We start from the raw sequence: 17,162 nt of genomic DNA, 5'->3' as shown, positions 1-17,162 counted from the left end.
ATTCTTATTTACAAGGACAGCCTACTCCTTCCTCCCCAATGGGGATTTGAACCCCGGTCTCCCACTTGCCCCGCATTCTGTAGTACAGACATGGCCTGCTCTCCCTTATGTTAGGAATTAGGCACTTAGGCACATGCTTACTACAGTATGTATTGTAGACTGCACAGTAGCCTAATAAACAAATAAACACATTTCGTTAATAAAATAATGATAAAAAAATACTCTTTCAAAATGCAGATGTTGATTTGGTTATGGATCATAACGAATTACTATGGGAGAAAATATCACTGATTTACAGAAATATTGGAACAAAGTTGTCTAATGAAGGCAAACAATTTAGAATCCTCCGATCCTGTAGTCTACTCCCGACCATCACGTTGTACAGCGCCATAGAAACCCTGAGGGTTTTGTTTTTTATTTTTCTATGAATAGAAACCCCATAATATTAATCAAATTAATTAAGCCAAATTTCTTAAAATCAATCCCATATACTATGTTATTACAAAAAAGGTTTTAAATTCTCTGGTAATGCCAATACGGAAAACTATCAAATGCTTCTCAAAGATGGTCAAACTAGCAATAACTTGCAGTAACAGAAAAAAATGGCTGAATTAAATGACATGCCACAGAATGCTGTAGTGTGCCGCAACTTTTAAAGGAGGAACCACTGTACCTAATCTACCTTCAGCCACACACACGGAGAGAGAGAGAGAGAATGAGAGATGGAGAGGAATGAGAGTGAGAATGAGACACCACTTTCTCGTTTTCTTCTCTTACTCTTTACCCCTGCTTCATTCATCTCCCCACACGACCTGCTCTCTCTCTCTTTTTTTCTGCTAACTCTCTCTCTGCTTTTCTTTCCCCACAGCGCCCAACTCCTTCTTTCTGTGTGATTGCATATAGGCAGATAGGCAGTGCTACACAGCTCTGGGGATAAGAGAAGAGAGATGCCCTTGATTTCACCTTCTGTATCTTTTCTCACTCTGCCCTAATCTCTCTTTCCTCTATGGTCTTCATCTCTCACTTCCAGTCTTCTCTCAGTTCCGAATATTTCTTAATTCCATCCCTTTCCTGATTGAGCTTGTTCCCTTTCTTCCTTCTCTCTATCCACTAATATTCTTCCTTTCACTCTCCTCCTAAATGTGTCGAGTCCCTTCATTCATCCCTCACTCTCTCCACTGCGCTACAAATCAGTTGTCAGTGCTGGTGCTGCGGTCCCTGGTTCCTCTGTGTATGTAACTCCTCGCATGGCTCTGGGCTCCCTCTGTCAGACTCACTCTCTGGATGTGTACATCGCTCCCTGACAGCTGACAACACCCATTTTAAGGCACGGGGACTGGGAGGGAAGATATTCTGTATAAGGAGTCAAGGTATGGGTGTATAATGATGCTGGGTGAGGCTGCAGGTGCAGGTGGATAAAGAGCTCATTTGAATCATAATGTGGTCACGGTGGACTGAGGTCCCTGAATTACCATACAACTTCAATTAAAACGCAGACTCAAATAGTCACCTATCCCTTTTAATAGTCGGGCATCAGCACACATTTCAGCAAATAAACGCTGGTTTCAAATAAATGCTGGGTGTAAATGAATTGTTTACGAGGTTAGCATGAATTCTTTACAAGCTTTAATGTTTGATTTGTTACATTAAGGACTCAAACATTATGGCAATAATTTGTTTTTATTGCCAGTAAGAAACTGCTAGCCATTGGCTGCAAACAGCGCAGAACTGCAAGCTAACTTGCAAACACAAAAACAGTCAACAACTTCGGGTACAGACGTCCAGAAATCGTCTGAACCCCTTCTAGTGGTGCAAGTAAGAACTGATGAAAAAATGCACATTCAAAGAGGAGAATAATTATTAGGTCAAGGACCTTTTTAGAAATAGAGGCATACTAAGATAAAAGAAACGTGTCAGTGTGTAAATGATAACATATTAGAACAGGAAAATAAGAAATTAAAAATGAAATGTTGGAAGTAAATGCTGGAATTAAATAATGAACTATGCTAATGAGCAAAAGCTGTGTGCATTAAGGAAATAGATGTCTGGCTCAAATTGAAACCTGTCTCTAATAAGCGCCTGTTGTGTTCAGCGATTTAAGCAATTGAGAGTGTCGTGTCTGTGACTACCATTAAATGTGAACTATTTTATCAAATTAATTCTCTGTGTAATTATGTGATTAAACAAATCTTGTAAACTTTAATTAACTAGGAAGTTGGGAAAATGTTTATAACGTCTCTATTTCCCGAATCAACTCCTCAGATATTTTCATATCTTATCGATTAGTCATTCTCATTAATGTATTATTATTACCTCATCAGTTCTCATTACTGAATGTTGCAAACCCTTGCATATCTGCACAAACCCTAGCCTAAATCATGAATCAGCGATGTATGAATTGGCTTAATTATTTATTTACCAACTAACTAAATAATCACAGAAATACATAACAAACAAACAGTAGATACTGGTTACTAACACAATGCACTGATAAGTCCCTAGTGGGCTAAACTGGTATGATTGGTTTGGTAGACAATGGAAAGGGGTGGGGACAGGAAAAGATCGGGAGAGACTAAATGGATTCACTACACACAATTGATAAATACATGAATTGAAATGCTAATCCTTTGCACATGAATGGCCGCTCATTCAAGAATAATTGCAATGTATATATTTACGCCTGTATGTCGATGTTGTCTTCTTTGTTGGAATCGCCGGTCCATCTGTCGGAGAGTCAGTTCAGCAGAGAGTCTCTGGTTAACCTGTTAGATCTCTAGGGGCGCTATTTCATTTTTGGATAAAAAACGTTCCCGTTTTAAGCGCGATATTTTGTCACGAAAAGATGCTCGACTATGCATATTCTTTTTATATTTTGGAAAGAAAACACTCTGAAGTTTCAGAATCTGCAAAGATTTTGTCTGTAAGTGCCCCAGAACTCATTCTACAGGCGAAACCAAGATGATGCATCAACCAGGAATTAGCAGAATTTCTGAAGGTCTGTTTTCCATTGTCTCCTTATATGGCTGTGATTGCGCAAGGAATGAGCCTACACTTTCTGTCGTTCGCCCAAGGTCTTAGCAGCATTGTGACGTATTTGTAGGCATATCATTGGAAGATTGACCATAAGAGACTACATTTTCCAAGTGTCCGCCTGGTGTCCTGCGTGGAATTCGGTGCGCAATTGCCAGCTGCTCGTACCTATCCATTTGATATAGGGGAGAAACCATGTGTCCAAGAACGATGTATCAATGAAGAGATATATGAAAAACACCTTGATGATTGATTCTAAACAACGTTTGCCATGTTTTCAGTCGATATTATGGAGTTAATTTGGAAAAAAGTTCGCGTTTTGAGGACTGAATTTTCTGATTTTTTTTGGTAGCCAAATGTGATGTATAAAACGGAGCTATTTCTAATACACAAGGAATCTTTTTGGAAAAACTGAGCATCTGCTATCTAACTGAGAGTATCCTCATTGAAAACATCAGAAGTTCTTCAAAGGTAAATTATTTTATTTGAAGGCTTTTATGTTTTTGTTAATGTTGCGTGCTGGATGCTAACGCTAATGCTAACGCTAAATGCTAACGCTAAATGCTAACGCTAGCTAGCTACTTTTACACAAATGATTGTTTTCCTATGGTTGAGAAGCATATTTTGAAAATCTGAGATGACAGTGTTGTTTACAAAAGGCTAAGCTTGAGAGATGGCATATTTATTTCATTTCATTTGCGATTTTCATGAATAGTTAACGTTGTGTTATGCTAATGAGCTTGCTGATAGATTTACACAATCCTGGATACAGGGGTTTTTTCATAGCTAAACGTGACGCAGAAAACGGAGCGATTTGTCCTAAACAAATAATCTTTCAGGAAAAACTGAACATTTGCTATCTGAGAGTCTCCTCATTGAAAACATCTGAAGTTCTTCAAAGGTAAATGATTTTATTTGAATGCTTTTCTGTTTTTTTGTGTAAATGTTGCCAGCTGAATGCTAATGCTAAATGCTACGTTAGCCATCAATACTGTTACACAAATGCTTGTTTTGCAATGGTTGAGAAGCATATTTTGAAAATCTGAGATGACAGTGTTGTTAACAAAAGGCTAAGCTTGAGAGCTAGCATATTTATTTCATTTCATTTGCGATTTTCATGAATAGTTAACGTTGCGTTATGGTAATGAGCTTGAGGCTGTAGTCACGATACCGGATCCGGGTTTGGGAGATCAGAGAGGTTAACTTCCCCAGAAATCATGTCTTTCGTAGTTGTAGCTTTCTCAGCGGCTCTGGATAGTGTCTGTTGTAATGGATACATCAGGCGTACAGATGGTTGTTGCATAGAATAGATGCGGTTGTCGATATTCTCGTACTAGACTAATGTAATTTACAGCTGCAGACTAGTAATTACACATCTAGGATTTGCACTTATTCCGAGTTGAACTATTTCCAGCCGTGTAGCCAAAACTACAGCTGTATGGTCTGTGGCCATTTCAACATCCCGCGTCAGCTCCATTATTTCTGGTCTAATGATCTATAGCCATTCTCTGTCCCGGCGTTCTCTGACTTAATATACATTTTGTAGGAAATGGGTTTTATACTCTGTGGAAGAAGGGTCGGTTCTATGATGCCTAATGTGATGTCTGGGCTCACGGGGGTGTGGCCCTGACAAGTTAAACTTCATATGAAAATCCATACTCTCATTTAGAAGGTTAACATCACATTACATCTTTTCACAAATAGTTTCATGTTTAATCACATACATTTCACAGTATTTAAATGTAAACCTGACAGTTGGGAAATGTAAACTTTAAGAGATACAGTTATGTGTGTTTCCTGTCCTTCATGAGATCACCAATTGAAACACACACTGTGTGAAACACACACACTGTGTCCACAGTGTCCACAGACCACTCCCACATTCTCAAAAAAAGAAATACTGTTATTCCAACTTTTGATGTCTCTTTTGATGTCTCTATGTTCCACAGTTTACATTACATTCTATTTTTTTAATATATTTTTTTACCCCTTTTTCTCCCCAATTTCGTGGTATCCAATTGTTGTAGTAGCTACTATCTTGTCTCATCGCTACAACTCCCATACGGGCTCGGGAGAGACGAAGGTTGAATGTCATGCGTCCTCCGATACACCCAACCAGCCGCACTGCTTCTTAACACAGCGCACATCCAACCCGGAAGCCAGCCGCACCAATGTGTCGGAGGCTACACCGTGCACCTGGCACCTGGTGCACCTGGCGTCAGGAGTCGCTGGTGCGTGATGAAACAAGGACATCCCTACCGACGCTAGGCCAAATTGTGCGTCGCCCCACGGACCTCCCGGTCGCGGCTGGTTACGACAGAGCCTGGGCGCGAACCCAGGGACTCTGATGGCACAGCTGGCGCTGCAGTACAGCGCCCTTAACCACTGCGCCACCCGGGCGACCAAGCTTTAACATCGTGACTGATATCTTGAGATGTTACTTGTCACACCCTGACCATCGTTTGCTTTGTATGTTCTATGTTTTGTTTGGTCAGGGTGTGATCTGAGTGGGCATTCTATGTTGGATGTCTTGTTTGTCTGTTTCTGTGTTTGGGCCTGATATGGTTCTCAATCAGAGGCAGGTGTTAGTCATTGTCTCTGATTGGGAGCCATATTTAGGTAGCCTGTTTTGTGTTGGGTTTTGTGGGTGATTGTTCCTGTCTTTGTTACACTAGATAGGGCTGTTTTCGTTTTTCCACGGTTCTTGTTTTTCTATATTGTTCTATTTTCATCCTTATTAAAGATGTATCTAAATAACCATGCTGCGTTTTGGTCCGCCTCTCCTTTAACAGAAGAAAATTGTGACATTACTTCAATATATCCATATAATTGTACTCCCTCATGATGCCATCTATTTTGTGAAGTGCACCAGTCCCTCCTGCAGCAAAGCACCCCCACGACATGATGCTGCCACCCCCGTGCTTCACGGTTGGGATGGTGTTCTTCGGCTTGCAAGCTCCCCCTTTTTCCTCCAAATGTAACAATGGTCATTATGGCCAAACAGTTCTATTTTAGTTTCATCAGACCAGAAGACCATTTCTCCAAAAAGTACAATCTTTGTCCCCATGTGCAGATGCAAACCATAGTCTGGCTTTTTTATGGCGGTTTTGGAGCAGTGGCTTCTTCCTTGCTGAGCGGCCTTTCAGGTTATGTTGATATAGGACTCGTTTCACTGTGGATATAGATACTTTTGTACCTGTTTCCTCCAGCATCTTCACCAGGTCCTTTGTTGTTGTTCTGGGATTGATTTGCACTTTTCACACAGGTACGTTCATCTCTAGGAGACAGAACGCGTCTCCTTCCTGGGCGGTATGACGACTGCGTGGTCCCATGGTGTTTATACTAGCGTAAAATTGTTTGTACAGGTGAACGTGGTACCTTCAGGCGTTTGGAAATTGCTCCCAATGATGAACCAGACTTGTGGAGGTCTAAAATTTGTTTCTGAGGTCTTGGCTGCTTTCTTTTGATTTTCCCATGATGTCAAGCAAAGAGTCACTGAATTTGAAGGTAGGCCTTGAAATACATCCACATGTACACACTGTGTGAATCAGGCCTTCATGGTCAAATTGCTGCAAATAAACCACTACTAAAGGACACCAATAATAAGAAGAGACTTGCTTGGGCCAAAAAACACGAGCAATGGACATTAGACTGGTGGAAATTTGTCCTTTGGTCTGGAGTCCAAATTGGAGATTGTTGGTTCAATTCATATAACATTTTATTTGTCATATGTGCCGAATACAACACCTTACACTGAAATGCTTACTTACAAGCCCTTAACCAACAATGCAGTTTTAATAAAAATACACGTTAAGTGAAAAATAGATAAGTAAAAAATAAGAAATAAAAGTAACAAATAATTTAAGAGCAGCAGTAAAACAACAATAGCGAAGCTTTTTACAGAGGGTACTGGTAGAGTCAATGTGCGAGGGCACTGGTTAGTCAAAGTAATTTAGGTAATATGTACATGTAGGTAGAGTTAAAGTGACTATGCGTAAATAATAAACAAAGAATAGCAGCAACGTGTCTTTGTGAGACGCGGTGTGGGTGAACGGATGATCTCCATATGTGTATTTCCCACTGTAAAGCATGGAGGAGGAGGTGTTATCTTGTGGGGGTGATTTTCTGGTGACACTCTCTGTGATTTATTTAGAATTCAAGGCCCACTTCACCAGCATGGCTACCACAGCATTCTGCAATGATACGCCATCCCATCTGGTTTGGGCTTAGTGGGACTATCAATTGTTTTTCAACAGGACAATGACCCAACACACCTTCAGGCTGGGTAAGGGATATTTTATGAAGAAGGAGAGTGATGGAGTGCTGCATCAGATGACCTGGCCTCCACAATCCCCCGACCTCAACCAAATTGAGATGGTTTGGGATGAGTCGGACCGCAGAGTGAAGGAAAAGCAGCCAACAAGTGCTCAGTATATGTGGGAACTCCTTCAAGACTGTTGGAAAAGTATTCCAAGGGAAGCTGGTTGAGAGAATGCAAAGCTGTCAACAAGGCAAAGGGTGGCTATTTGAAGAATCTCAAATACAAAATACATTTTCATTTGTTTAACACCTTTTTGGTTACTACATGATTCCATATGTGTTATTTCATAGTTTTGATGTCGTCACTATTATTCTACAATGTAGAAAATAGTAAAAAATAAAGTAAAACCCTTGAATGAGTAGGTGTTTTAAAAAACTTTTGACCGGTAGTGTATATAAAAACACTCCGGACCCCGACATTGCTCATCCTAATATTTATATATTTCTTAAATCCATTGTTTAACTTTTACATTTGTGGGTATTGTTGTGAATTGTTAGATATTACTTAGGAACACAAGCATTTCACTACACCCTCGATAACATCTGCTAAATACGTGTATGCGACCAATAACATTTAATTTCATGCTGTATGCATCAAAACAGTGTCCTTTCTCTACCCATGAGCAAGTCATCTTGCATGCTCTCTATTTAGATAGCTCACCTACATACAACCATTCCACCTTTCTCCAAAATGCGCACACACACATCAGTCCTTCCCACTCTTGTGTTAATGTAAACCTCATCGGCATCAATGGTTCTATTCCTTTAAGAGACCCCCTTTATCCTCTTCATCCCCCACTCATGTACTCCTCTCAGCGACCTCTCTTTATCTCCTTACCCCCCTGCCTTGATTTACAACATGATGCCACCTGCACTCACTCTCTCAATCCCCTCTCCTTCCCTCTGCGGCTTACTCACTGTCTTTCTCAGGTACAACAGACTCACACAGACCATTACCCAGAATTCCTGTGGTGGAGAGGGGTGTGTGTGTGTGTGTGTGTGTGTGTGTGGTGGGGGATGAAAAGTACATCTTACGGGAAACAAATCTTAAGCCCTTCCCATAACCGTCCATCTCTCTGTCACATCTCTTTCGCTCTTTTTACTAAATCCACCATTTTTGTCTCTTTACCACTTCTTTCCCTATTTTGTCATATAGATGCAGAACAAGCGGTGTTAATTTATGTATTGTTGTATCATTACAGTAACTCTGTGATGATTAAATTATCTTGTAATAATTCTTGTTTGGAGGCTAATTGCACACATACACAAAGACATGCACACACACTGTTGTGTGGAGTCGAATGGCACATACTGCAACTCTCTGCAGCTGGAGATCTCAAACTAACCTGCAGACAGTTCAGCCATTTTAACCTCCGCTGCAGTCTGCAGTCTGCAGTACAAAGACTTAACACTCCACTGCTTTTACTGCAGAGCTCAGTATTATGCAGTATAGCTGTGTCTCTGCCCTTCACCTATAGGACCGAAATGGAGCTACAACACAGAAGGCAGGCTTATATTACAAGGAGAGATAAAGCCAGGCTACACTCACCCTTCCAATGTGCGTGTGTTTGTGTGTGATAGCCAACTCAGCTTAGCAGAAGCTCAACAGTGCTTGCTACATTGTATTTCGGCATGTAGCTTAGTGGTTAGAGCGTTGGGCCAATAACCGAACAGTTGCTGGAATGAATCCCCGAGCTGACAAGGTAAAAATCTATCATTCTGACCCTGAGCAAGGCACCCTGGTACTGTGGAGTGGCTTGGGACCTGGATATGAGGAGTGTGTGTGTGTGTCTGTGTGTTGGTCCAACCCGTAACCCCTGGAGAGAGTTGTATGACAGGGTGAACCCGTAGTAGTCCCCGTGCCAGACAGGGGAATGAAATTATATCCTCTCTATAGCAGACTGGCCTATTAAATCACACGCATCATAACATTTCCACAAAAATGTGGAGGAGGGAGCTGAGGGAAGAGGAGAAGGGGGAGAGATGGATGAAGATGAGGGGGAGGTGGAAGAATGGAAGAAGAGGAGAAAAGGAGTGTGTGTAAAAGGTGTGAGGGGACCTAAGTGGGACACTAATATAGCTGAAGTGAATACAAGAATAACTCCAAGGCAACAACTCCACGCAAAGCACTGACACATGCCATGCTCAAATATTTAAATTAAGGGACTTTAAGTATTGATCCTGTGAACTAATAAACTGTGGAAGGACCACCAGGGGGCAGGCTGGTCCCACAGATAGTAGCCCAGCCCGGCATGTGAGTAAAGGTGATCAGAGGCAGTTAAGGACAGCTGACGGTACTAATCACTTATTTTATTCACGCCTACGAATAGAAAAGAGGGAACCGGCAGTGAAGGAGACTGGAGGAAAAAAAAGAGTGATTGATTCTCCAAAGGAGAGAATTTACCTGACGAAAGGGAGAAGATGAGGACAAACTACCTCTTGGGAATGGCAACCATGGATCCGCACCACCACCCGGTGACACACCCGTGATTTATGTTATAGTTAAAAGTTACTCACTTTGTGTTCCTTATCCCTGTAAAGAAGAAGATTGGTGTTATCCTTGAGATCATCCTTGATTCTGTGGGAGTGTTTGAGAAGAGAAAATACCTCAATAGAGAACTTAGTTCAATGTAAGAAAACCTGCTCCAGACTCGTTTATTCCATATTTCTGCTTTAGAGCAACCTAAAAATTCTTGGTCCGCTCACAAAACATTATTACCTCTTACCCATCCCATCTAGCTTGGGTACCAATGTGTTGTGTTAACGTACAGAGCCAGCCCAGTCCAGTATAGTGTATATAAATGGATTACATTTTTGTCACTGGCCTTCGCACAATGTCAAAGTGGAATGATGTTATTCGTGTTACAGCTTGAATTTAAAATGGATTACATTTTTATCACTGGCCTTCGCACAATGTCAAAGTGGAATGATGTTATTCGAAATTGTTACAATGAATAAAAAATGAAAAGCTGAACGGTTTTGAGTCAATAAGTATTCAACCTCTTTTTAATGGCAAACCTAAATGAGTTCAGGAGTAAATGTTTTTCAACAAGTCACATAATAAGTTGCATGGACTCACTCTGTGTGCAATAATAGTTTTTAATATGATTTTTGAATGACTACTTAATTTCTGTACTCCACACATATAATTAATTATCTGTAAGGTCCCACAGTCTAGCAGTGAAATTCAAACAGAGATTTAACCACAAAGACAAATAACATTTTCCAATGCCACACTAAGGGTACCCCTTTGAGCATGGTAAAGTTATTAATTACAGTTTGGATGGTGTATCAATACACCCAGTCAACTACAAAGATGCAGGCGTCTTTCCTCACTCAATTGCCGGAGAGGAAGGAAACCACTGAGGCCAATGGTGACTTTAAAACAGTTATAGAGTTTAATGGCTGTGATAGGAGAAAACTGAGGATGGATCAACAACGTTGTAGTTACTTCACAACCTAAATAACATGGTGAAAAGAAGGAAGCCTGTACATAATAAAAATATTACAAAACATGCATCCTGTTCGCAACAAGGCACTAAAGTAAAACTGCAGAAATTGTAGCAAAGAATTTCACTTTATTTCCTGAATACAAAACGTTACCAGCTTCATATTTTCGAGGATGGTGGAGGCTGCCTCATGTTATGGGTATGCTTGTCATCGTCAAGGACTAGGGAGTTTTTTAAATAAAAAGAAACAGAACAGAGCTAAGCACAGGCAAAATCATAGAGGAAAACCTGGTTCAGTCTGCTTTTCAACAAACACCGGGAGACAAATTCACCTTTCAGCAAGACAATAGTCTAAAACACAAGGGCAAATATACACTGGTGTTGCTTACCAAGACGATACTGAGTGACCTTGTTACAGTTTTCACTTATATCGGCTTGAAAATCTATGGCAAGACTTGAAAATGGCTTTCTAGCAATGATCAACAACCAACTTGACAGAGCTTGAAGAATTTTTTTTGACTCAGGGATGTGAATACTTATGTAAATGAGATATTTTAGTTTTAATTCATTGTGAAGAAATTTGCAAACATTTCTAAAAACATGTTTTCCCTTTGTCATTATGGGGTAGTGTGTAACATAATAAAATGTGGAAAAAGTCAAACGGTATGAATACTTTCTAAGGCACTATATCTAGCTACTTCTACCGCTCTAATCCAAGTTGTAAAAACCCCGCTGGTCAATGGGAATTCGATATGGCGCAGAAGCGTGATATTGGCCTAATACTACACGCCTTCTCTCTAAGTCCCTCTCTCTCCCCCCCATCTCTCCCTACACTCTCTAGAACTTGTTTTACCTAACAGCCTAACCAGGCCCCTCCACTGACAGGCAGACGGGCATTATACTTCTCTTTTTTATTACACCACTGTTACATATCACATATATCTGGATATCTCATTTCCTCACAAAGACAGGCCATTGTGTGAGGCAGGGCTACAGTAAGTGAATCAGTGGACAGCTGGTTAGAATGGCTACACTGGGGGCTTACTGAGTCTGCGGGTGAGGGAGTGTGTGTGTGGAGGGTTTGGTTTGTACAGTGTGGATCTTAGGAGCTGCAAGGTTGAAAAATGACACCGTCTCACTGTGGCCTGTTCCTCTCATAAGGCCATTTATACACACACACACACACACACACACACACACACACACACACACACACACACACACACACACACACACACACACACACACACACACACACACACACACACACACACACACACACACACACACACACACACACACACGACTGGAGTGGGTTTATCCTGATGAGGAATAATCAGTGGTGGAAGTGCTAAAGAAAGGAGTGTGTGAGGATAGAGTGTCTGAGTGTGAGCGTGTGGTTGCCTGCATGCATGTGTGTTTGACACTGGTGTGTGTGTGTTTGTACTTACACTCCTCTTTTAGGTCGAGCTATGTAAAACATGGCGTGTGTATGGTACTCACGCTCCTCCTCCTTAGGATCTAGCTGAGTGACGCTGATAGAGAGGCGGTCGACACGCTCCTGGAGGGAGTTGACCCGGAAGGAGAAGGAGTGGGCCTCGTTGAACAGCTCCCCAAAAAGATCCTCTGCGTACTTACCTGTAGAACACACACAGACAGTGAACAGACACTTAATACACACACTTAAGTATAATACAGTAATACAAAAATCAAGCATAAAATCAAGCATAATAAAATAATAAACATGCTTACCTAACAGAAAAATGCGGGTACGGAGTGTGTTGTTTAGGTGTGAGTGTGAGCATGTGTGTGTGTGTGTGTATATGTGTGCAACAATGTGTTTTCTGAGTGTCCGTGAGTTTGTGTATTATTAAGGTGTGTATGTGTGCAGACATTGTGTGTGACTCACTGAGGCTGCTGAGCTGTCGGATGACATTAGCTAGGGACACATTGGTCACACACTCCAGCTCGTTCTTAATGCCCCGCGGCAGCACCGTGTGGCACAGGTGCCTGGGCTCGATACTCCTCTTCACCAACGGCATCCTGGGATACCTGGACCTCGGCTACCACACCTGGAGAAAGACGGAGGGAGGGAGAGGGGGGGTTAAAGTTATTATATCACTGGATACCTCTACCACAACTACACCTAAAAACTCAATAGTTGAGTTATATTAAACCTTTAATAATGTACAATTATACAATTACTACTATAAATTTAGGTCTATTACTGTACAATTATGTTGCAATTATGTAGTAATTACGGTACAGACTGCTACAAGGCTTCCAACACAGCATGAACTACCCTACACAGCAATAATAACATTTGATTTGATTTGAGCTGGCCGCCTGGCCAAACTGAGCAATTGGGGGAGAAGGGCCTTGGTCAGGTAGATGACCAAGAACCCAATGGTTACTCTGACAGAGCTCCACAATTCCTCTGTGGAGATTGCGGAACCATCCAGAAGGAAAACCATCTCTGCAGCACTCAGGCCTTTATGGTAGAGCATCCAGACGGAAGGAACTCCTCAGTAAAAGGTACTTGACAGCCCACTTAGTTTGCCAAAAGGCACCTAAAGGACTCTCAAGCCATGACAAACAAGATTCTCTGGTCTGATGAAACCAAGATTGAACTCTTTGGCCTGAATGCCAAGCGTCACGTCTGGAGGAATCCTGGCACCATCCCTACATTGAACCATTGTGCTGACAACATCATGTTGTGGGGATGTTTTTCAGAGACAGGGACTGGGAGACTAGTCAGGATCGGGGGAAAATTAACGGAGCAAAGTACAGAGAGATCTTTGATGAAAATCTGCTCCAGAGTGCTCAGTACCTCAAACTGGGGCGAAGGTTCACCTTCCAACAGGACAACGCAGGAGTGGTTTTGGTACAAGTCTCTAAATGTCATTGAGTGGCCTAGCCAGAGCCCAGACTTGAACACAATCAAACATCTCTGGAGAGACCTGAAAATAGCTGTGCAGCGACGCTCACCATCCAACCTGACAGAGCTTTGGGGAGTTTCTCCCATTCTTCTCTGCAGATCCTCTCAAGCTCTGTCAGGTTCAAATCAAAGTTTATTTGATTTGGACCTGACAGCGTTTGAGAGGATCTGCAGAGAAGAATGGGAGAAACTCCCCAAATACAGGTATGCCAAGCTTGTAGCGTCATACCCAAGAAGACCCAAGATTGTAATCACTGCAAAGGTGCTTCAACAAAGTACAGTAAAGAGTAAAGAGTCCAAAATACTTATGTAAATGTGATAAATGTGATGTTTTTGCTTTGTCATTATGGGGTATTGTGTGTAGATGGATCAAACATTTTAGAATAAGGCTGTAACGTAACAAAATGTGGAAAAAGTCAAGGGTTCTGAATACTTTCCGAATGCCCTGTACTTGTAGAAAGCAGAAAGCTTTTCTTACTCAGCATTTTCCCCACTGAAACTGTTTCTCTTCAATCGTGAATCTCCATTTAACGAAATGAGTAAAGAATGCTTCAGAATCTGAGGGAGGGATATGGAGAGAGAGGAGAGGACTGGAGAAGAAAGGAAATAAATCAATAGAAGGGAACATTTACAGCGAGTGAAGGTAAAGGAGGAGGAAAGAAAGAATAGGCTCCATTTACAGTAAATGAACCAAGAGGGACATTTAGGCTGAACAGCAGACTAAATGACAGGCTCTTTCTCTGTGAGACAATGGTAGTCTATCATGTCCAACCAGCCATCCTCTCCCTCCCTGACATTAATTAATCATAATGACATTAATGAATCAGCACTGTAATCGAGGCAGACATGTTAGATGGAGTGGAAGCAGACAAGGTGCAATAGGGTGACTGATAAACCAGCTACTACAGGAACTGTCATTAGTACCAACTACTATTCTGTCTTAATTCATCGCTGATGTATTTCATTTCTATAGGACTCTATAATGATGTTACAGTCATGGAGCAATTAACATGAAAGTAGTCCAAAAAGTAGTCCATAAGAGGCATTACTAGCACTAGAAACTAAGGACACACTTCTTTATGGGCTAGTAGGAAGCCTGTTAAATGGTTTGTTGATGTGAGTCATGTTACAATCCTCTTAATTGAACTCAACCACCTCCATATAGGGTAATGATCAGCCCTCGTATTTATCTTAGCACGCTTTAAGATTTATAGGATGTACTTCAAACTGTACTGTGACACATTCTTAAAAAAACATAAAACATTATGAGAGCACCATAGTAGCCCAACCCCCACCCAACTACTAGGCTACACCTCCTACCCTCGTCTCATCCATCTCTCTCTCTCCCTCCCCGCCTCCCTCCCTCTCGATTTCTTAGGCACGCACGCTCACACACTTCCAGTTGGGCCTCCAGTGACCCTGCATGTAGTGACCTTTTTCAGGACCCTGTTTTTTTATTTATTTTTGTATTTAACCTTTATTTAACTAGGCAAGTCAGTTAAGAACAAATTCTTATTTACAATAGTGGCCTACCAAAAGGCAAAAGGCCTTCTGCGGGGACGGGGGCTGGGATTAAGAATAAAACACACATCACGACAAGAGACACAGCGACACTACATAAAGAGAGACCTAAGACGACAACATAGCATGACAGCAACACATGTAAACACCGCATGGTAGCAACACAACGTGACAACTACATGGCAGCAGCACAAAACATGGTACAAACATTATTGAGCACAGACAACAGCACGAAGCAATTTTATGTTATTTTAATGGACAAATGAGATTCATTCCAATCTGCCAGAATGTTGTATTCTCTCTTTTCTCCCTGCTGAATAAGGATGCGTGAGAATGGCGTTTCCTTCAATTCACTTTAGTTAATTTTGAGATGGTACTCTGAGCACTCATTTTCCTGGAAATCAATTCGTTCATTTCTTACTCATCCCTCTCTTATTGACCGAGGGATGTCCTTCAGGGACAAAACGGAGGAGCATTATCTCCTTCAGTTGCCCTGGACCTTGACAACCCTGATTGCATTCCTTCCGTAAGCCACCAGCACATAGGAACAGAGATGAGAGAATGAGAATAATAAAGGTTGATCTCTCCACAAAGAATCATTACAACTGCAAACACCATTTCCAATGTCCTCTTATTCCTCTTTTTCTTGCTCCTCTTCAAATCAGTAGTCTTTTTCCCTACTGCTCCAACCTCCCAACCCCCACCTCAGCTCACCCCATTTCATCCATCTCCACACTGCTTGGGTGGTGCATCCTACCTGTCACTCATCACCAAGGCAACAGACCATTGGGATGCTGGTCACTACCCCAGGAGAAGAAAAAAAAAGAGGGAAAAAAGGAGAAGATGGACGAGTCAGAAGTGTGCATGGAGAGAAGAGATAGGGGGCATAAGAAAGCACAAGATTGAGAGAGAGAGAGAGAGAGAGAAATAGCGAAAGGGAGGAGAGGGAAAGAGCGAGCAATCGAGAGAAAGAGCAAGAGAAAGCACAAGATCGAGAGCAGGAGAAAAAAAAGAGAGTGAGAGAGGGAGACAGAGAGATCAAAAAGTCTATTGTGCGACATAAAGGGACTAGTGGAGGGAGTGTGTGCAGCACGTGTCTGTATAGTGCAGGGTCCTCCTCTCTCTCCGCTCATTGCTCTCTGAACAATATGGTAAAGAGAGGAGCTAATGAATACTAATGGTAAATTAATTTACTCACATGGCAGCACAATGGAGCACAGGGCCACACAAGTGGTCAGGTCAAGGGCCCTTATACAGGGCAGACACAGAAAACAGACACGCACCCCTCATTTAATTTTTATTTTATTTTATTTTACAAATCGATACTTGGAGTCACAGTATTGGCATGAAAAAATATTGCGGTACTCTACTGTATCAATGTTTTTCCCCCATCCCTAATGTTTCTACCCACCTCATGTCTCTAGCCCCCACTCTCCCCTCATTGCACCCTCTTTTGGTTGTTTAACTTACTCACAGATGAGTTAACCATGTGTGATATAACCACCCAGCAAAAATTACCCCATTGTGTATTTGGTGGGTAAGGTAGGAATTGCTGACACCATTCAAACCGAGAGTTCGGAACTTTAAAGCCAATTATCACACGTTATTGTTATGCAAACGTTACTACGAGTGTTGAAGTGTTCTGTTGTCTAATGTCAACATAAATGTATCTTAAACTGCCAATGAGTACGTTGACATGAACAGTAATAATTCAGTAGGCAGATTATGCAATAGTCCTGTAAACATCTTACTCTGCTTATGCTAATCGGTGTAAGGTCAAAATCGAAGTAAGCATCATTTTGGAACAACTGAATGTATGCGTATCAGAAATAGTTTTCACACACAAACTTTACATGTCTGAACTCAGAATCACATGTTTGCTGTGGTACAACATTTATTTTGAT

The 17,162-nt window shown here is 41.5% G+C and overlaps 1 protein-coding gene and 1 long non-coding RNA gene across 13 annotated transcripts in view; one reads left to right on the top strand and one right to left on the bottom strand.

Moving 5' to 3' along the window:
• LOC110530920 (actin-binding protein WASF1) overlaps positions 1–17,162 on the bottom strand; it is a 152,986-nt gene that overhangs the window by 56,779 nt on the left and 79,045 nt on the right. For all 12 annotated transcript variants that reach the window (XM_090243430.1, XM_090243434.1, XM_090243436.1 and 9 more), the window contains 2 exons: positions 12,709–12,871; positions 12,303–12,437 (listed from right to left, as the gene is read on the bottom strand). In XM_090243430.1, coding sequence (XP_090099556.1) covers positions 12,303–12,437; positions 12,709–12,841 — 268 coding nt within the window. In that variant the 5' untranslated portion in view covers positions 12,842–12,871. The remainder of the gene's footprint in view (positions 1–12,302; positions 12,438–12,708; positions 12,872–17,162) is intronic.
• LOC149981651 (uncharacterized) lies at positions 76–9,741 on the top strand. The gene is made up of 2 exons (XR_016497789.1): positions 76–3,501; positions 3,870–9,741. It is a non-coding gene; the product is annotated as an uncharacterized LOC149981651 (long non-coding RNA).

This window comes from Oncorhynchus mykiss, chromosome 8 (genome assembly GCF_057628025.1).
Source record: "Oncorhynchus mykiss isolate SJ-2025 chromosome 8, ASM5762802v1, whole genome shotgun sequence".
NCBI classification, from domain to species: Eukaryota; Metazoa; Chordata; class Actinopteri; order Salmoniformes; family Salmonidae; genus Oncorhynchus; species Oncorhynchus mykiss.
The sequence above is the reverse complement of the archived record's forward strand: the minus strand, read 5'-3'. Positions and strand labels throughout refer to the sequence as shown.